The following is a 21222-nucleotide window of genomic DNA, read 5'->3' on the forward strand; positions in this document are numbered from 1 at the left end:
GACTGCCCCCCATATCCCAGTCACTGGATATTCTGGGGGAGGCCTCTCTCCTCCCTGCTCTGTTCTCCTCTGCATGAAGGCTTTTGTGTCAGTACGTGTAGACTTCCTGAACTGCAGCCTCTGTTTGGGCAATGGGACAGCTGAGGGGCTCTTGTCTCATTTCTCTGTTGACAAATGGAATCTGGATGTTCTTGTAACAAGAGGGCTGTAACTGAGCATTATTTCCTTGACACAGAACTTGAGGGGTTTTTTTCCATAAATGCCAGGTTAGAGTAATAACTGAACTATCTCTGCCTAAACCAGCCATTGCCCTCACTAGCATTGCTGCCCAAGGATTTCAGAGTTCTCTCTGAGGAGTCAGTGGGACAAAATATTCAGTAAGAAGTACACATCAGAGAGGTGGTCACCTTTCAGTTTCTGAGAAAAAGGTGGTGGAATGTGCTTTTTAACACAGATAATGAAAATAAGTTTGGAGATGACTCTTACAAAGCTTCAATTTTCATCTACAGTGTTAAAAACTTGCTAAAACATTAAGCCTAATTGTTACTCCCACTGAGCTGGTGGCACAAAAAGCTAACTTACTAGAATCTATACAGTCTTGAGGAAGATTTTCAATAGTTACACATGACACTTAAAATATTTGTTTAAAGAAAAAAAGAAGTAAGTACTTTAATAAGAACAGTAAAGGTACAGAACAATAAGAAACAAATGACTGAGAACAAGGTCAGGATTAATATTTTACCTAAACAACTGGTTTCTTCCTTTCTTACTATGAGCTTAAATCAGTTTAGCACCCTTTTTGTTCAGAGACTAAAAAAAAAAGTTAATATTTTATAAGATTTATTTATAATACCCTTGAGGTTTAGAGTATGTTTATGTAACCCTTCTGCCAGGAATTGGCAGCAGCTGAAAGAGCTGGATTCGTTTATCTAGGGGTTCTCCCAGAAAACTTAAACAACAGCAGTTTCAGCCTCCACCCAAAGCTAAATGACCTTCTTTGGGTGCCCTGACAAACAATAAATCCTGCTCAAGGCATAGCAAGGGTTTAAAACAAGGTTCAGAGTTTCAAGACAGAGAGAACTTTAGACATGAGAAAAAGGGAAGAAGAAAGGCTCAGAGTAAGCCCACAAGGGCCATTAATCAATAAAATAAATAATGTTAAAGTGTGATCCCTAACCTCCTTCTCTTCCTCATCTCTGTGACACGGAATAAAGGCTTGCTCTGATTTCCAAATAGATGCCTTGTGCCTTGAACATCACTGCCCACTCAAAACTCTCCCCGTATTTGCTGCATGGCTTCACTTTGCAGCTGAGCTAATGCACACATGTATCACTGCCCACAACCCAGGACAGCCCGCCCTCTCCCCAGCCCACAGCCCTGTGCTCAGCTGACCACGCCGTGAACTAACTGAAGGCACCAAACTGCCAGAAAACAACTCATGAAAAAGGAAAGTGAGCAGTGGATGTGTCTCTGCCTGTTTAACTCCCTGCACTATAAGATGAAGACCAAAGTTGGCACCAAGGAAGAGGATGGCACAGCTGGGATAGAAAGAAGAGCCAGACTGCTGTTGTGCCTCTTCTTGCAAGAGCTAGATTGAGTTACTAATAGTTACTAATAGGCTGGGCTGGTGGAGTTTTAAGATGAAACTGCTTTTAAGCATAGTGCCTTTTTTTGTATGAATCTGCTGTCTTATCCTCATATAGGCCAAACTTTGAGGAAGCTGCTCTGTCCATGACTACATGGCTAACGGAGCCATTCTGTCTCTAGTTAAAATCCAGTTAAAATCTGTGTGGTGAGGAAGTCCTCTGCCAGCTAAGAGGAGGAAATAGGGCTTCTGCTGCAAAGCTTAAACACATTTTACCAAGGATGGAGCCCTGGGGTTAATTTTGTTGCCTGGGCAGAACAGCTCTGCCTTTCTGCCTCACACAGCACACCAGCCTGAGGCTTTTCCCAGTCCCACAGCCACTACTATGCCACACTGACCAAAACAGGGTGGCTTTTACAATTCAGCTTCCTTGACTTTTTTGGGCACCAGGTTTAAAAATTTAATCACAGAATAAATCAGGTTGGAAAAGACCTCTGAGATCACCAAGCCAAATCTGACCAAAAACCATGTCAACTAGATCAAGGCACTAAGTGCCATGTCCAGTCTTTCCTTAAATATCTCCATGGACAGTGACTCCACCACTTCTCTGGGCATCCCATTCCAATGTCTAATCACTCTGTGAAGAAATTCTTCCTAATGTGCAACCTAAACCTCCACTCTCACAGCTTATGCCAATTTCCTCTTGTTGTGACACTTGTCACCTGGGAGGCCAACCCCACCTGGCTGCACCTCCTCTCAGGCACTTGCATGGAGCATTAAGGTCCCTTTTGAGCTTCCTTTTTCTCCAGGCTAAACACCTTCAGCTCCCTCAGCTGCTCCTCACTGGACTTGTGCTCGAGACCCTTCCCCAGCTCTGCTGCCCTTCTCTGGACACGCTCCAGCCCCTCAATGTCCTTCTTGTCCTGAGGGGCCCAGAACTGGACACAGCACAGTGCCCAGTACTCTCACTGCCCTGGTCCTGCTGGCCACACATTGCTCATGGATGCCTGGATGCCACTGGCCTTCCTGCCCACCCGGACACACGCTGGCTCATGTTCAGCCAGCTGCCGCCCCACACCCCGAGGTCCTTTTCTGCCGGGCCTTTTCCAGCCGCCGTGCCGGAGGGGCTCGCCCTGAGGGGGAGGCGCTGGCGGCCGAGGCGGGCGGGCCCGTGCCGGCGCCATTGGCAGCGCGCAGAGGCCTGGAGCGGCCCGGCGGCCGGAGGAGCGGTGCAGTACTGCGCCGAGCTGGTGCGGTGAGTGCCCGCCGCGGGGGGCTGCAGGCGCGGGGGTGCGCGCTCCGCGGAGCGGCGCGGCCAGCCCGGCCTGGGAAAGCTCGGCAGCGCTTCCCACGCGGCGGGAACGCTGACGAGCTCCCGGAAAGGATGACTGGGATTGCCCAGGCCGCACTCGGGCTCTCCTGGCCCCGAAAATAGCCCGAGAGGCCGGCGGGACCACGCCGTGTGGGGAGCATGGAAACCAGGCGCATGTTCAGGCTGCGTGGGTGATCCGGCCTGCACACAGAACCACTGGTTAGCCTGTGTTGGAAGGACCTTCGGAGATAGCCAGTCCAGCCCCCCGCCCAGGCAGGGTCACCCAGAGCAGGTTGCACAGGAAGGTGTCCCGGTGAGGGTTGAATGTGTCCCGGTGGGAGTTGAGCGTGTCCTGAGGGACGCGCCGCCGCCTTCCCGGGCACATTCCCCCGCAGTACCTCCCTCCTCCCCCCTTCATGGCTTCACGAGTACGGAACGTTCTTGTTCCCTTGTATCGGTGTTTTGGAGAGCGAAATCACCGAAGTGGATGTTTAAAAACATTGGGTGTTTTCAGATCTTGGCTGCTGAGAACTAGCCATGCTTCCTGAGCACTCCCTGGAAAAACGGGATAAAGCAGAGGACATCTGACAGCTGGAGCAGCTCAGTGCCTTCTCTATCCTGAACACAAGAGGAAGGCTGTGTTTCCAAAACATCCTTTTTTTTTTTGTCAAACCCAAAATGCTCCAAGAGGAGCAGAGTGCAGTCAGACACTTCCAGGTCAGGTCACTTTTGCTTCTTGGATTCTGGGCCATAAACAATGTGTAGGGCCCCTTGGCTGCTTTGGAGCTCCCAGCAATTCAGTTCTTTGTAAAGTAAGATGTTAAACAAGTCTCTTAGTAAAGACCTTGGTAACTTCTCTTTGGATACTGTTTTTCCAGATGATTGACAAAAGCTGGGAGAAGGTTTCCATGTGTGCATAGAAAGAGTGGAACAGGATTATCTTCTCCAAGCTGGTGCTTGTAAAAAGACAGAAAGGTGTGTGTGGTCTGCAGTAATGTCTGAGGTAGGAAAGCTAAGGGAAAGTAATGGGACAACCTCAAATGTTCAGTGCAACACCAAGAAGCTGACCTGTACAGGTGCACCAGAATGCACAGCCACATTGCATTTTTCATGATTTTCAAAATGCAGCTTTCTTTTCCTAGTTATTCTACCCAGGATTCATTTCCCTGATACTCAGGAGACCAGAGGCTGTGTGTACAGCCAATATACAGGTAAAGTTAACATCTGCAGGTGAAATGTTTCCAGTAACAAGCAACTCTGAACAGAATAGTTAGGTTCCAATGAGATGGTTGAATTAAAACTTTTTTTAATATGTATTTTTGTTAAATGATAAAAGGACTAGTTAGAAAAACACACAAGCATTCAAAATAGTAAAATGAAAGGTGGTTATGCTTTTGGCATTATTTAATTGAAGCTGCTGTTCCCAGTAGTTCAATTATTGCATGGAAATAATAACTATAAAAAATAAGTGGAAGGAATTATTATTTAAACAAAATAAAACACTTGGGGCTATGCAAGTGTCAGCAACTCCCTAGTTCTGAATTTGAGTCTCCAGCACATTAGGAAATACAGCTGAATTGTGCTTTAGTAATATGTATTTGTTTTTACGATATGGAAGATGCCCTTTCTCTTTGGTCTTCCTTTTTCTGTTGAACAACTAAATTCACTTCAAGCTATTTGACTAAAAAATGTTTTCCTTATAGGTATGTTTTATGTCTTTAACTGTCAAGGTCTCAAAGACAAGCTGGTGGATTGATAGCTTTATTGTAAATTCATTATATGGAAAGTCCAGTTATGACCATTACTAATTTTTCTTCTGTCTGTGGGTTCATATATAAGCTTATACTTATTTGAAAAACCTCAGCTTATTTATCAAAAAACTCAATACCTGACTTAAGGTCATTTCCTCCTTTCTACATCCCTTACACTCATACATGAAGAAGGTTGGGGTGGAACGTGATCTACAGCAATATCAATTTTATTTTACTGAGGCCTAATGGTTTTGTGCACTAAATTTTTAGGCTTGGAATAATTGAAAAAAAAATCAACCAAAACCCCACCATGTCAACAGCATTACCAGAGGGCAGACAATTTTCTCTATTGTGTTGCTGGGTACTTTGTATAACATATTTCTTTGTTTCGTTTCTGAAAATAGAGTGTTGTGTGAATAACACAGACAGACTGGAACTGGGAAAATGTGGCTGTAAACCATGCAGCTCTGTCTAGGGTGGACAGTACTGAGTATTTCTGTAATTAGTCTTGAAAAAAATATTAGTTTTTGAGCTGGTAATACTTTTTAAAAAGTGTCTTAACTGAGGGAGGTTTAATGTATCTGTTCTATAATATGAAGGTGTCCTATAAAGCCTACTTCAGCTCAAAAATTAATTTTTTTTGGTTGATATTTCTGTATTTGTATCAAGGTCTAAAAGAATCTGACAACAGTTGTGGAAATGAAGCATTGGCTAGTTTTCAGCTGCTGTGTATTGTAGGGTTAAGCATCTCTGTTAAACTTCACTTCTTTTTTGTTTGATGCTAAAAGTAGCAACCCTAATAACATAATAATAATTGGGTTTAGTTTGGCTTTCTATTTTAAGATCATATTCAAAAGAAATATGAGTACATGCAAGAACAGCAAACTTAATGAAAATGAGTGCATGTGTTTTCCTTGACAACCTGCTTCTCCACTCTCCAGGCCAAACTTGGGAGTTCGTTGTGTTCTAAGGAAGAATCAGGTTTCAGGCTTATCAGAAAGTACACACAAATGTTGTTCAAAACAAGCAGTTTAGCTTTTCAGAGGTGGTCAGGTGTTTTTGTCAGCTGGAGTGATTTTTTAGTTCATGATTCTGAGCACTGTGTTTTTAATTTTGTGGCACACCCACGTGGCCAAACGAAAGCACATCACTCTGGGTTGGCAAGGAGTTACCTGCAGTGAAACTGCCAACTCCCGGAGGTTTTATGCTTTGAATCTAGTTGCCAGTAAACAAAAACTTAATGGTTAAGCAAGCACTCTGCTGCCAAGCTCCAAAGCACAGTCTTCTAAAGAAATGTGGTTTCGTGTTTGGAGCAGCAATCTGCAAGTCGGACAATCTGGATTCTATTTGCAGTTCTGCCACAGCTTTGCTCCGTGCCTTTAGCCAGATACCTGGAGATGTGGATTTCAGAGGTGCACTGAGAGTCCAGGCAGCCTGCACTCGCTCTTGGAGTTGGTCTTACTTTAAAACAAGCCTAAAAGCTGGTACTTTTGCAAAGTCAGAGTTTTGAGCTATAACTTACTGTGACTTTTTGAGGAGTTCAGTGCTAAGGAATAGCACACCAAATTGACTTAGAGCTATAAATATGTGCATTTTGATTCTTTGATAGGAAGCGTGACTATGAAGGGTTTCTGTGTTCTCTGCTGCTGCCTGCGGAATCTCGAACCTCTGCTTTTGCCTTGAGAGCCTTCAATGTGGAACTGGCTCAGGCAGGTATTAAAATACATTTGTGAACTCTGGAAATTTAAATAACAATTTTGATATTCTCAGTTACACTTGTAAGTATTCTTTCTATAGTAGGTGGTGTTTTGTCAAGGTTAACTTTTATACAGTCAAGGGCCATGAATAAATAGTGCAGTACAAACCTCCAGTTTTGAATGGCTCATGGAAATTACCCAGCCTGCCCTATTATTTTGTTTGTGTTATAATTTTTATGCTTTTTCTTTATGCATTTTAAAATCGAGTTATAGCAAACAGGCAGTGGTTCTTGATATTGTTATGTGATTGCATCTAAATCTTGGCTGCACGTGTGGTTAATGCCTAAAGTGCAGCTAAATCCCAGCTGTAAAAGGTTGGTCAAAAAATGCAATGCTATAATCAGGACCAAGTCTTTGTTGGCAGAAGCGAGGTGATGAAAAGCTGCAGGAGGGAAGTTAGTTGTTAGAGAGTTGTGGGAGAGGAGTGGCTGCAGTCTGTCCAATTTGCAAGGTGCCCAGAAACTGCCAGTGCAACCAGGAAAGTTGGCAGTGGTTGCCAGAAAAGAGTGATCAGGAAATGAGCTGACCAGGCAAAACCCCTGAGCAGCTTCTGTAGGCTGTGCTTCTGGCAACCCATGGTGTGCACTCCCTCACTGCTGTCACCACTGCTTTTATTCCTTCAGGGAAGAAAACTAAAGTCAGGGTTGCCCAGCACTTAATCTCTGTGGGTTTTAAAATCAGGTTGTGGTGAAGATTTCACATTTACTGTATGCAGTTCCTAAGCTTTATGAGGAATAAATGTCAATTCAGAACTGAGCTCTTTCTCTGCTGAGTTTGTCTTTATCCTGTGTCTGTCTTTTCAGCATAGACCAAGTGTTTTAAAAGACACTGAATTTCACTCCAGATGTATCCTTTCCAGATTAAAGACTCCATAACTCAGAAGACGACAGGTTTGATGCGGATGCAGTTCTGGAGGGACGCTGTGGAGGACATATACGGCGATAACCCACCACATCAGCCTGTTGCTACAGAACTGTGGAGGGTAAAATACACCTTTCTTGTCCTAAAATTTGCTTTAATATTACTGTGGGAAGTAATGTCAGTGTTTTGTGTGTGCTGTGCTGTATCTGTTCTAGCTGACAACACTGTTTCCTGCACAAATCCAGAACACAGCACCATAAAAGTGCTGTGAAGAAAATTAACTCTATCCCAGCCCAAATCAGTACAGTATTCAGACAGAAGTCATTCAGATTCTGGGATACCAGTTGCAGCCCTCTCCAGTAGCTAAGACTGCCAGATGTACTCCCCTCTCACAAAACAGAAAATTGGTTTTGAAGTGGAAGTAGAATGGTCTTCGGTGAGACTTCACTTCAGGTATGATTCCTATAAAGGAAGACCAATATAATACAATCCAAACAAAACTACTTGCAAAATAAGATGATGAAAAATAATTCAGAAAGTATTTTTAGGAGCTCTGATAGCTCTAAGCACTGCAGAGCACTGTAGTGAACTAACAATTCAATATAACTTGGTGACTTTTGCAGTCAGGATAGGATTTTATTTCCATATTTCAGCAAATACTCCAAGAGTGACCTGTTCAAAGCCCATGACGTCACAAATGTCCAAGAATGTCATTGCAATTCTTAGAAAAAAGGATTTGGAAAGACACCTGAACTCACAAGTATTGCTGAGCTGTTAATAGAATTAACATGTCTTTGCACAGCATATTCTATGTATATTCCTTTGTTGCTGTTGAGTTTATATGAGGACAATGTGATTTTCCAGAATAAATTTAAGTTATAATATTTAAATGTGTTTGTGAAGTTTTGTATATCCCAGAATACTTGAATTTGAGTTCCAAATTTTTATGCACTGGTAAAGTAGATAAATAGCCTTTAATAATATTTCTAGAATTATTAATAGCTCAGTGCTTGGTGACTTTAATATAAACTTACACAGCAACTGTATAATGTGTGATCTTTTCAGTCTATTTTAAACATATGAAAAGTGAGACCTAATTCTCTGTTCATGTCTGTGGAAGAAGCCAATTTTTCAAACTTCAGAGAAATGAGGACCCATGTGTTTAAATGAAGTAATGGATGTAATGTACAAAGTGGGTCATTTAGCATAGTTGAGTTTGGTCCTTTAAGTCTTGACCTGTTAGTATTCCAAGGATTTTATTTACAAAATGTTACATGAGGTGAACAAGTGAGATGAAAACCTGACATTTGTAATTATAATTTAAATGTGCCTTTTCATATACCAAGTACTGTCTCAAGCAGAATTTATAGAATCAACAAGATCTGGTTTGTCAAACCTTGAAAAAATATTTACTAATATGATGGATGTAAAGGAGAAGTTGAAAGTGAGCAATGAGAAATCTGCCCTGTAAATTTTATTTATAGATATTTTTACATGTGATTGTAGCCTTTCTGAAAACGTGTTCTGAACATGTCAACGTGTGTAATTAAGAGGATTGAAGGTAAGTTGTTAGAATGAAGTGGCTCAGGAAGGATGTCAAATATAAGACAAGAACCAAAAGAAGAATGTTACTGTGCAATATTTTTTAAACAAATGCCTAATATTAATTGTATTGCTTTGTTAGTATTCTGTATTTGCAGTACATATCGGTATGTTGTGCGGATATTTTCTTGAGAATTTACAGGGGATATATTCTTATTGCTAGACTCTGGAGGAAACTCTGTTCTTTTTGGAAAGTGAACATAGTAATCTGCAAATATTTTGTGGGAACATACGACTCCAAAAATAAATTAATTTCATAAGCATTTTTAAAGAAATGCTTTTAGTTTGCTGGCTCGATGTCTGGTATTTAATTTTCTGTTTGCAGCAACTTGCTGTAAATGCCAGTTGAAATTTTTTTTTATTTTAAGAACATTCTCATTTTGCACTGACTTGCCACTTTGATTTAATCCAGTGAATAAAATTCTTGTATTAAATACTTAAAATGTATTTCAGCCTTCAGAATCAGTACTACCATCACTTTGTATACATTAACAAGGAGGTTTTATTTGATAATTTTCAGGCTGTCAAGAGGCATAACTTGACTAAAATGTGGTTCATGAAGATCATAGATGAAAGAGTAAGTATTTACCCTTCAGAGTTGGATTCTAGTTTTAGTAATATTTGGGTTTTCTTTTCCTTATTTTTATAGGTTTGTGTGTAAAACAGAAGCTTATGTAATTTTCCAGACAGTAGTATTTCTCTTTAAAAATGATACTGCTACATTTTTAAAAATTCTTCATTGATGCTGCTTGTCATAGTTTCTCTTCTTTCTGCCAAAATGGCTAATAGAATCCTTTGTTTATTTTTATCTTAAATTGATGTCGTTTGTGAGTTCATGTGGGTATAAAATCTCAAAAATCAAATTACTAGTCTGAACCCTTCTGCCACGCTTTCATGCTACTCCTTATCATGGCTGTGGAGTTTTTTCTAAGCAGTGGTGTAAACTGGAGCATTCAAATCACATTAAGTTTAAAATAGCCACCTTTTTTTCCTGGAAAAGACAAGGTTAAGAACATCACTGGTACAGTAATGTTGCTACAAGCTCTGACACAAGGACAAGGATGAAAAGCAGAGTGCAGGAATCTCTTAAGCTAATTTTGCTGCTAAAGTAAGTGTCTCATGAAGCTATAAATTGAGCAAATTGATGGTCAGTTACTTGCAGAGGGTCATTGCTATAAAAGATTTGAGACTTCCTTAATGGTAAGATTTTTTAGTCTTTAAGAGTGGTATGTTTCAACCACAGAAACTGCTAGGACAGGAGGAATGCTGGAGGATGTTATAGTTTTGGGTGTATTTTATTATTTTGGGTGTATTATTTGTTAGCGCCACTAAGTTGTTCAGAGGGCTGGAACACCTCTCCTGTGAAGATAAGCTGAGAGATTTGGAGCTGTTGATTCTGGGGAAGAGAAGGCTCTGGAGCCTTCTTAGAGCACCTTCCAGTACCTAGAAGGGCCTTACAAGAGCTGGAGAGGGACTTTTGATGAGGGCATGTAGTGACAGGACAAGGGAGAATGGCCTTGAGTTGTAGAAGGGTAGGTTTAGATTAGATCTGAGAAATAAATAGTTTACTGTGGGGATGGTGAGACACTGGAACAGGTTGCACAAAGAGGTTGTGAACTCTTAATGAGGTGTTCAGAGGTCGGGTGGACCTCTGAGCAACCTTGTCTGGTAGAAGGTTTCCATGTCCAAGACAGAGGACTTGGAGCTAGATGACCTTTAAAATCCCTCTTAACCCAAACCACTCTATAATTCTATGAATCTACATTTTTATGTGACTTTAACACTTCTCTGCATTTCATAGGTTTATTTTATGTTTTTAAAAAATACGTTCCTGTTTATCTAAATTTCTCTCTGCTCCAGATGCAAATTAAATCTTGACAACCCTACAATGCAAAAATGCCATATGATGTTTTGGTTTTGCTGTTTCCTTTCTTATGGAGAATTCTGATTTTATATTATTACAGAAAGTTATATTTTCCCCTTGGCTGCAGTTGAGCATAGTTATTTTTTAGGCTTGCTAGAGGCTTTAATGACTGCTTCTATCTGAGTTTATACTCTCTCTCTCTCTCTCTCTTAGTTTTGTCCTTTTTTGTTTCCAGTGGTGCATTGGATTGACATGACTGTAGTAATAAGCCCATGCAAACAGCAGTTGTGTTTGTGTTCTCCTGAAGCTCTGTGTTTATATTCCAGGAGAAGAATTTGGATGATAGGCCATACCGTAACATCCAGGAGCTGGAAACATACGCTGAGAACACTCAGAGTGCTCTCTTGTACCTCACCTTGGAAACACTGGGTAAGTGTTTTCCCCTTTCTGGGTTTTGCTGATGACTCATTAGTGCAACTACAATATTTACTGATATTTCAAAAAGCCCTTTCTTTTCCTACTGGAGTTTAATTTCAGTAAAAGTTGTCCTAGATAGAACTTCAGATATCTTTTGGATGCTGAACCATAAATGTGGAATTGTACTGCAGCTGTCCTAGAACTCTGTGCTTTCCTTGGAAGCTGCTCAGTGCAGAGCTCACTGTAGTGCAGTTTCCTACTGTTCTTTATTGCTTTATTTTCTCTGTTCTCGCTCCTCTTACAGAATGCAGAAAATTCAGCTCTTCACTGTGTTTCAATTATCCTACTTGTCAAAATACTGTAGGTGTCCTGGAGCTGTTGTTCTATACTGCAGTGATGGACACTGATTATCTTGAAACAGCCAACTTACCAACCTGTAAACTTCTTTTGGTGATGTTGTAAATTTTGATCTGAATCCTCTCCTCTTCCTAGAAGTAGGTTTACTTTCAGTAATTGAAGAGCTAGAAAAAAATGCAACAAAGGTGATCCCTGTGATCAGAAGCTACTGTCTGTGTCATGTCTAATGTAAGAACCACAGATTGGGAAAGAACTGTTCATTTGTAGTGAAAAAAAGGGTAATTTTCATTTAGGTATCTGTTGCATTATAGAAGTATTTCCAATATGAGCTCAGATGTAAAAAAAAAAGGTGAAAATGATCATGATAATGATGATTATGTAGTGTTTAGTATTGTAGTAGCAATATTTTCCTCTTGCTTGTCAGACTAAAAAGGCAAGTACTGATGTTAAAAGTTAAAAAGATAGAAAAAAGAGAAGTAAAAAGAGAGAGATGGTGAGTACATTCTTCTTTGAAAGAATTGAGGAACTTATTTCTTAACATCTGATGTTTGCTTCCTCAGTAGGAAATTAGTGAAATGTTGCAAATGTCTTTCTGAACCTCTTATTGAAGAATGTAGTACCATGAGAAATGCCAGTGTGTTCCATTCTGAGAAATCCTGAATAAGTTCAGTCATGCTTGGATCACTCACTCCTCGTACAAATCAGATTAAACTGTTTCTGAAAATCTGTGTAGAAACTCTGGATATTCTAATTGTTCTCTTGTCGGACTTAACTTCTCTTAAATATACAAATGTAACAAAATATCTAAGCAAAAGTCTCCTTCACTGCATATTAAACAGTTAACTTTTGTTATTTATTTTTCCCCACAAATTGAGAAACTCATCAAATACAGCCCCTTTCTTGGTGTTGCCCATCAGCAGTGTTTTCTAGACTGGGTGGACCTGGTTTCATTTAGGTCATGTTTGCTAAATTTCTTTTGCTATTTAAGACTCCTTATTCCTGTTGAATTTCTCCTGGTGTGTGCTCTCCCAGTACTAGTACTGTTGTATTCTTGCTGGTTTCAGGTTATTCCTTTTGTCAAGCTCATTTTGACTGGGAATCCTGTCATCTGAAGCCCTGGTACTTCCTCTCAACTCCTGTAATTTAAAAATACTAATATTTGTGCTCTCTAATTACCTAAGTAGTTAGTAAATATTATCCACTGATTCCACCAAGCCACGCTTTTCTTTCTGCTGCCATTGCCAAAATCAGTCCCTGTATTGTGTGTACAGTCACTCTTTCACAGAGAATTCTGAGACCCACTGAAACCCAGACAGGCTTCTGCAGTGAATCTTCTACCCCCAGTGTTATTTCCATATGTCACTTAGGTTTCATTGGTCTGTAATTGCTGTATCCTCATTTCTTTCTTTGTAGAATGCTGCTTCTGTTAAGAATTTTTATAAATTTTCATTTAAATTTTCATTTTATCCCAGCTCAGGTTTATAATCAGTCTAAGCCAAGCCTGTATGGTCTTGTCATGAAGAGCGATGGTGCTGCTCTGCCCCACTCATCTCCCTCTCTCAGTTCTCACAGTTATGTGACTGTGCAGTAACTAACATTAGTTTTCTGTTGTTTTGGTGGTCTGATTCAGTTTGCCTCATTGCTGCTGACAGAGAAGGGAGGGGATAGAAATATGGGTTTGGGGGGTGAAGCATGGGATCATTCTCTTTGACTTCACTACACTGATGAATTAGCTGCAGCTAATCATGAAACCACATTTAAGCATTAATGCTTGTCAGAAATCTGACACTTGAATGATTTTTGCTGGCAGGAAAAGCAGTTCTTGGAATACTGTTATCCTGGGAGAGGATATGCCAATGAAAGTGAGTTTGTGTACCAGTGTGTTATATCTGAATAGGTGCTGCTCTGCTAAGTATACCCTTTGCAGATACTGTAACAAGAGACATCTTGCTCCTGAATGTGGAAATGAATGGATTTTCCTGCTGTTTTGCACCTCTGAGATGAGATCTCAAGGCAGTTTATGCACATGGACAGTTCTGTCAGGGACCAATGCACATAGCTTTCATAAAGCATGACTGTGCTACACATCAGAGAAGGCCATACCCCTCAAAAGGCCTGACTGCATGTTTCTAAACATATTGTTTCTGCCATTCTAGGTGTGAGGGACATCCATGCTGACCATGCAGCCAGCCACATTGGGAAAGCACAAGGCATAGTTACCTGTTTAAGAGCAACTCCATATCACTGTACAAGACAAAAGGTCTTTCTTCCCATGGACATTTGTATGTTGGTAAGAGAAGCAAATAGTCTGGAACTGAACAGTGTAGTTTTTCTAACTCTGTTTCTCAAGGTTAGTTATGAGATCCTAACTTATTATGCCAGAAAGAAATGGTATGTTTTTTCTTTATTTTTACTCGTTCTGCTCTGGCCTGCTAATTGTCACAGTTTTATATCTTTTGGGAAGTGAGAGGGAACGTCAAGAAACTCTAGATTTCTCTTAGGGGTTTGTTTGTTTGTTATTATTAAATGTATTAATATTTTAGGTTTCAGGAATTTTTCCAATAATATATAAAAATGCACGTATGGAATGGGTTCTGGGGGTTTGTGTTTTAGGGTTGGGTGTGGGGGTTTATTTCTTGGGGTTTTTTTTTCCTTTTCTGTCACCATAAAGGAAGCACTGTGAGAAATTTTACTTTGAATAATCTTCTTGTGCTTGTCTTTATTAACTTTTCATAATGTGCTGGTGGCTTTTTGGATTTTTTCTGTTCCATATTTTACAGTTATAGGCCTATATTCCATACATTTCTGTAGGAGATGGTATAGCCCTCCAATTTAAACTGTACATGGCATTTGCACTGGAATTTAGCAGATCTTTCAGTTTAGGTAAAATGGGATTGAAGCTCAGATTTTTTCATTAATGTTCCCTGGGTTAATCTGTAGGCATCTCAGCTGTTAGTCCTTCATTTCCAGTCTTTATTTTTAAATGTTAATGCTGTTCTTTTTCAACTTAACCAAAATGTATGCAATTATGGTAATGCCTAAGGTGATTGTGTTAGTATTTTCTGAATATAATTTTAATACAGTTAAAAATTTGGATTGGAAAATTAGTAATGTAGGTAGCTGCAAAAAAATGATACTAAGATATTAATATAGGTCAGATACTAAAAATACTAATATAGGTCAGGGTTCTAAGACTGCAGAAAGGAATTGCACTCTCCTTTCAGCCCTTCTGGGACTGTGTGTTATGGGAGGCCTTCCAAGTTTTCAGCTTTTCAAAGACAGCCTGAAAATTCAGTCATTCTTTGCCATGGAAGGTGTTCTGCAGTGGAACTGTAAAAACAGCTTGCATCCCTTCTGTGCAGACAATCTTGTAAGCATTTCAGCTGCTGGCAAGACCTGTGGAGTTCTCCTGAGTCTCCTTTGACACCTTCTGCCCACCTTCATAGAGCTCTCACATGCCTCAGTGTGGCTGAGAGGAGTGGGCAGCTGGAGCAGTTCTGAATATGCCATAATCTGTCTTAACATTGGTCACTGTAGTCAAGGAATGAGTTTGGAGTTGGCTTTTTGGGGTTTGGAAGGGCTTTTTTTGGTGCTTCTGGGGTTGGTTGGTTGGTTTTTGGAGATGGCTTTGTTTGATGTTCTGTTGGTTGTTGGTTTTTTGTGAGCCTGGGATGTGCATACCAATCCCAAGATTCAAAGGCCAGCATGGCTTCTGTCGTAGCTGTTACTGGATTTCTTATCCTTAAGATTGATTCTTGGATTATGGTTTTAAAAATTGTCTATCTAAAGTGATCTAAGTCCCCCAAACTTTGAAATCTGTCTGTATCTTACTCACTGGAAAATTTTAGGAAACAAACTTGTGCAGAGAGTCTGTACTAACTAGTCTGTTCTCTTAGTTGTCTTGATTTTTTCCAAGTGATTGACCAAAAGAAAGAGAATTAAAAAATGAGAGAGCAGTGGTAGAACACTTAAGCTGTTTTAATCTTTAGTCCTTAGCTTCATTGCCAGGACAGGTTTTTGAAAAGCAAAAATGGAAACTTGATATTTTTAGAGGGTTTTTTCTCTTTTTTGATTTTGGTTTTCCTTCCTATGTCTAGCATGGAGTTTCACAAGAGGATTTCATAAGAGGCAAGCAAGAGAAAAATGTGAGAGATGTAATCTATGACATCGCCAGCCAGGCCCATATTCACCTAGAACATGTGAGATTCCTTTCCTTTTATTTATTTAAATAAACGTAACTGATGCTAAAAGCATCAGTTCACAAAGCATTTGTTGTTAGAAGACTTAAAGCTGCATACTCAATTTCAGATATTTTGCCCTTTTTTTATTTTGAGAGTTTACATTAAAAAAATTCCACCACATTAAAGATTCAAATGTATTATAACTGCTTCTGTATGAATATTATTTTCCTTTTATTTATTTAAATAAATGTAACTGATGCTAGTCTTCACAAAGCATTTGTTGTTAGAAGACTTAAAGCTGCATACTTAATTTCAAATATTTTGCCCTTTTTAATTTGAGAGTTTACATTAAAAAAATTCCACCACATTAAAGATTCAAATGTATTATAACTGCTTCTGTATGAATATTATCTTTATGTGCAGGAGACAGTTTACTCACAGCCAAGTCCAATTTCATATATATAAATGCTGCCTAAAAGAATTAGTACTGGAAGAGAAACTTTAAGTAGAGTTTTATAAATGTGCCAGCATGGGATGAGCACCATAGTAAGAACATCTGCATATGGTATTTCCCAGTGGAATGGCTGCCAGGAAAACAGAGCATGTTGCCTTTAGCTGCAGGTTGGTGTGTGTGGGAGGGGGATTCGTTCCCTGACATGACCAGCCATGCCCAAAGCTATGTTGAGAAAGGTGCTTTCTGCTTATTTCTTTTCTGGCATGCAGCCAAGTCAATTAGGAAAGTCTGTTTGGTTGGAGCAGTGGATGATGGGCCCTGAAGAACTGCAGAGTCCTACTCTTTTTTCTTTCATGCTTTTATTCTAGCTGCATTATGAGATGCTTGCCTAGTGCACAGGACAAAAGCAGAAGAATGTTTTATTGGCAATGCTTTGTCTTCCTCTGGCTGGAAAACAAAGAGCTACAAAGAGTTTCTTAGGTCTACAAGTACATGTACTCTTTCAATATTGTCCCCAGTGGTTCCAGTTGAGGTAGTCTGGAAAGATACCACTTCAGAGTCAAGAAATGCCAGATTTATCTCTGCATTTGCACCATTAATATAATCCTCAATGACAGTTTTACCTGTGATCACAGTATCTTATGCAATCGAAATAGGAAAGCCCTTCATCTTTTTTTCTGAAAGTCAAATGTGGCATCCCTGGTTTGTTCAGTCAGTGCCTACTGAGCTGATTGATGTTTTTGTTTTTTGTTAATAATGTGAATATGTTATAACAGCCCTCCAGTACCTAAAGGGAGCCTACAAGAAAGCCAGAGGGACTTTTTACAAGGACATTAACAAGGGGAGATTGCTTTAAACTGAATGACAGCAGGTTTAGATTAGATGTTAGGAAGAAATTCTTCCCTGTGAGTGTGGTGGGATACTGGCACAGATTGCCCAGAGAAGCTGTAGATGCCCTATCCCTGGAAGTGTCCAAGGGCAGGTTGGATGGGGATTTGAGCAGCCTGGTCTAGTGGGAAGTGTCCCTGTCCATAGCAGGAGGGTTGGAACCAGATGATCCCTTCCAGCCCAAACCATTCTATGATTCTTTGTACCCTTTGGTTTTATTTTCCATACACTAATTATAATTAATATTTAAAGTATTCCTGTTCATGTTGTTTAACCTGATGTCTCAGTTTTTGTGGTCACATGCCCAAGAAAACTGTTTACTTCATTTAGAAGCAGGGAAAAGTACAACATCAAAACTGTCAATTATCTTTGTTCAAGCTGAAATGTTTTGATTTTTTTTTTTTATTCTGCACCCTTCAACCCATAATGTACAGTGTATAAAACCCATTGCCTTTTGGCTAAGAAAAATGTCAAGTGCGTGGCCCGAGATGCCTCATATCAGGGATGGGAGGCATGGAAAATGAATAATGTGTATTTATGGTCCACATACTCAAATTTGGTTGCTGGTATTGTATTAAAACTTTAGGATAGAAGCAGGAAGAGAATTTGGTTCTTCAGAACCTTTCAGGTAATTGATAATTCATAGTGCATTGGTCCCTTTGTTCCCAACATGAGCCTACCAACTTCTGAAGAGAACAGGTCTCCTTTCTTCCCACTCCATTCCTAGAGCCCTGCCCATGTTATGCACTGGGAGGGTCCTGTGGAAAGTATGCAGTGTGCTCATGTAATTGGAGACTAAAGAGAAAAGTATAAATACAAGGAAACCAGATTAGGGCAGCATTAGCATTTTATTCAACTGACTGTTGATCCTGGCACTCCTCCCATTTTCTTCCCCCTTTGTGTGTTTTTTAATGGGTGAGTTGTATCACCTTAATTAAAATTTTAAAACAGTTCCTCTCTGAATACTTGCTTCTAGTCTCCCATCGTCAGTGAATTGTTGACAGTGCAGGAACTGTAGAGTGTTCAAACCACTTGACCTGGCCATAGCTGGCAGCAGTAACAGAATATTGGCCTCCTCCATAATCAGATGGTCTCTGTTAATGCAAGGACAAGGATACTTTCTGCCTAATGGATAAAATGGGCTTTTGCTGGCACAATTTGCTGGGTATTTCAGGACCTTAGGTGAATCTAATGGGCTGGTGCCTTTACATGCCTCTGTTCTGCAGTATAAAATCACCATTTTGTTTTGCCTGAGGGTCTTCACAGCCACTTATCCTTTGTTTTAGCTGGGATTACAGGGCAGGGTAAAGTTCAAACCTGCAGTGAGGTTTCAGCTATCTCAGCATTTGTTACACAAACCATGTATTTTAGAGGATGAGGGTAACAATTACCACCCCCATTTCACAGCCAGAAGACACCTAAATCTGAAATGCTGATGGAGTCTCAGCCATGTTACATGAAGCATATTGTAGTAGTGTGGCCCTTGATCTTGAGAAAAAAATTTCTGGAGTATTGGTCAGGTCTTCCTGACACTGCAACTGCTGACCAGCAGGTGGCAAAATAGGATAACGAAGATTGCAGTTTTCCTTAGGAATTGTGTGTTTTATCAGCATAAAAGCATGTAAAAAATGCTCTGTCAGTCCCCCAAAGTGTTCCCTTTGAAAGCTTACAAATACATTTATAAATTCTCCCTCTTTCTCTTCAGCACCCTTTCTCCAATTCCTGTGGTGAAAAAGGGTCTCCTTTTTGGCTTTTTGCATTTGTCTCTGTTGTCCTACATCATTATGGGACTCAGTTTATCAAGGGAGATAAAATGCTTTCTGAATGACATGTGACCCATTCTGGGTTGAGAAGGTCAAACAAGACTACTTTATTTTTTCATCTTGCAATTAATAATAGAAGGGCAGAGCATTGGATCAGGGCAGAACATTTTTCTATTTTAGAAATAGATATACACAAGTGTTATTATATCTCAAAATTTTAAAATAATATGTCTTCTGAAAAGATTGATCGTTTTTTCCTCCTAAACTTTCAGGCTCATTTTCTCAGTTGTCTGAAAGGTCTGTGAAAAATGAAACTTTACAAACTCACACATTCTTGCCTCTATTTATAGAGAGTTAGTTTGTTTCAGCCTGTAAGAAAAGGCAAAACAAGAAGGATTTTGTTTTTATAGACAGGCATTACAGGAAGACTTGTTCAGCTCTGTTAGATGTACTGACTTGAATATGAGTTTAAACTGTTGATTTAATACAGCCATGCTTTAGATTTTTATATGTAGATACTGAGGAACTGAGATAATTTCAGTGTCTCAGATAAATAACCAAAGGATTTACAACTGGATTCCTGGGACTGATGGCAACATTGAACCAAAAAGATGCACTCAGAAAAATGCATTTCTGGTCTTCCATCATTTCTGTCTATTGGGGAAAACAAAAAAAAAAGAAAAAAAAATTAAACTGTATTTACTAAACGAAATTAAATTTGGGACTTTGTTGGAAGAAGGCATGCTAATTTACCTTGGTTTATAGTACGTAGTCTTGAGGTCTGTCAAATCAGTAAGTATTTTTGCAAGCCTCTGTGCCAGTATTATGTACTTTTGTGTAACTACTTTTGTACACAGCTTTCATGGAATGAAATGTTGCAGTTTTAGGATGTCAAAATAAAAAGGGATAACCCTGGTAATACAGTGTGCTGCCTCTAAACATTATATATAGTACTTGATGTTTAATCAGGAATGTTAAATTCTTCTGATAAGTACTTTTTTTTGTGTTTTGTTTTTCTCTCCCACCTTACCCCATTTACTTTTAGGCTAGATCTTTCAGTAAGAAAGTTCCTGTGAAGGCGTATCCTGCTTTTTTCTGTACGGTGGGTGTGAACTCACTCTTTAAGTGATGGACTTATTGCTGTGCTGATGTATTTGTGAAGAGTATTCAAATTAAGCATGGTCAACTACCACTTCACGTGTCTTATTTTGGGAGGATGTAATACCTAAAACTCATAGAAATCATAATGTGTGCATGACTGTAGAACCTTACAGTTTTGATCAACACTTCTAATCCTTCTCTTTTAACTACGTCATTCCACCCAAGATGTCTTTATTCATAGACTGCTGTTCTAATGCAAGAGCCCCAAATCCTGTCTATTTTCATAATTTGGTGTTTGGTCTACTAAAAGATAATGCTTCTCTTCACAAAACTTGACTTTTTTATATGCTTGGAATGTGACGATTTCACTACCATTTAATAGCACAGGCAAACTATCAAGCCTTTTTTGCAGTTTCTCATTTGGTTTCTTGTATTGCTTTTAAAACTTAATGCCTAATTACTTGTGTGCACCATGTGTATTAAGGTTTTTTCTTCTTTTCTAGGTTGCTTTAGATGATTATTTATATAACATGCGGAAAGTGGACTTCAATATATTTCATCCAAGCTTACAAAAGAAGAGTACATTATTACCATTGTATTTGTATATTAGATCTTGGAAAAAAACATATTAAAATTTGTTTGGTTATTTTACTATGGATTCAGAGTGCTGAGTTTTTTTCTTTAATGTCTTAACTTGCTAGAATTGCGAAGTGTCTGACTTCACACTTCTGCAAAATGCAGTTCCAGGGAAACAGCAGATGCACATGAACTGTAGCTGTCAGCTTGCTGGCAGTAGCTAAGTTTCTTCTTGGAATATTAGGCTGATATCTCTTTTTCACTTGTCTGCCAAGTCATATGTCCTTGTCTGAGATTGCTTTTCTTGTCTTTCCTGTAATAACAGCAGTATGACAGAATTCTTGGACAAATGCTGTGCTAATGGATACTTCTGACAGTTCTGATTCTTTGCCGAGGAAAGGAAATAGAAAAAAGACTGCTTTGTTTGTTCCCAAAAGCAGTTACAGTAAATGCCCTATAAATCAGCTAAGTAGTTCTATTTAGTGCAAGGAGCAGGCTTCCTGCAAGTAGTGATGATGCTTCAGAGTTGGAAGAAAGAGCATGTATATTTGAATGCAAGAAAACTGTCAGGAAAAGCTCTAGCAGAAATTATTTAACTGTGTGTTGAGATTGAGCACTGAAGTGACTATAGGTAGTGGGACAGCTTTGCAACCAAGGAAGAGCCCATACATGAATATGTTTGCATTAGCATGGATAAAACAATATACATGTATCTCTGGTGTTTTCACTCTGCTCTTGCTTTGGTGGTGGGAC

General features: G+C 39.5%; 1 protein-coding gene across 5 annotated transcripts; it reads left to right on the top strand.

The window, feature by feature from the left end:
* The first annotated feature begins 2770 nt into the window (after positions 1-2770).
* Positions 2771-20551, top strand: NDUFAF6 (NADH:ubiquinone oxidoreductase complex assembly factor 6). 5 transcript variants are annotated; one of them, XM_039706246.1, is made up of 9 exons: positions 2771-2840; positions 6258-6361; positions 7265-7387; positions 9389-9445; positions 11059-11161; positions 13663-13796; positions 15604-15705; positions 19838-19894; positions 20397-20551. In XM_039706246.1, the coding sequence occupies exons 2-9, from the start codon at positions 6341-6343 to the stop codon at positions 20523-20525; spliced, it is 726 nt and encodes a 241-aa protein (XP_039562180.1). In that variant the 5' UTR covers positions 2771-2840; positions 6258-6340; the 3' UTR covers positions 20526-20551. The 5 variants fall into 5 exon arrangements, with proteins under 5 accessions (XP_039562180.1, XP_039562182.1, XP_039562181.1 ...); XM_039706248.1 differs by lacking the exon at positions 2771-2840 and adding an exon at positions 3796-3872; XM_039706247.1 differs by lacking the exon at positions 2771-2840 and adding an exon at positions 3959-4108.
* The last annotated feature ends 671 nt before the right edge of the window (positions 20552-21222 follow it).

The sequence above is a fragment of the Passer montanus genome, unplaced genomic scaffold (genome assembly GCF_014805655.1).
Source record: "Passer montanus isolate IOZ18808 unplaced genomic scaffold, ASM1480565v1 scaffold19, whole genome shotgun sequence".
NCBI classification, from domain to species: Eukaryota; Metazoa; Chordata; class Aves; order Passeriformes; family Passeridae; genus Passer; species Passer montanus.

Excerpts from the sequence above, each read along its gene's own strand:
- NDUFAF6 (XM_039706246.1), top strand. The coding sequence starts at position 6,341 with ATGTGGAACTGGCTCAGGCAG. Across the intron at positions 13,797-15,603 it reads CCATGGACATTTGTATGTTG|CATGGAGTTTCACAAGAGGA; the intron begins GTAAGAGAAGCA and ends TCCTATGTCTAG. Across the intron at positions 15,706-19,837 it reads CCCATATTCACCTAGAACAT|GCTAGATCTTTCAGTAAGAA; the intron begins GTGAGATTCCTT and ends ATTTACTTTTAG.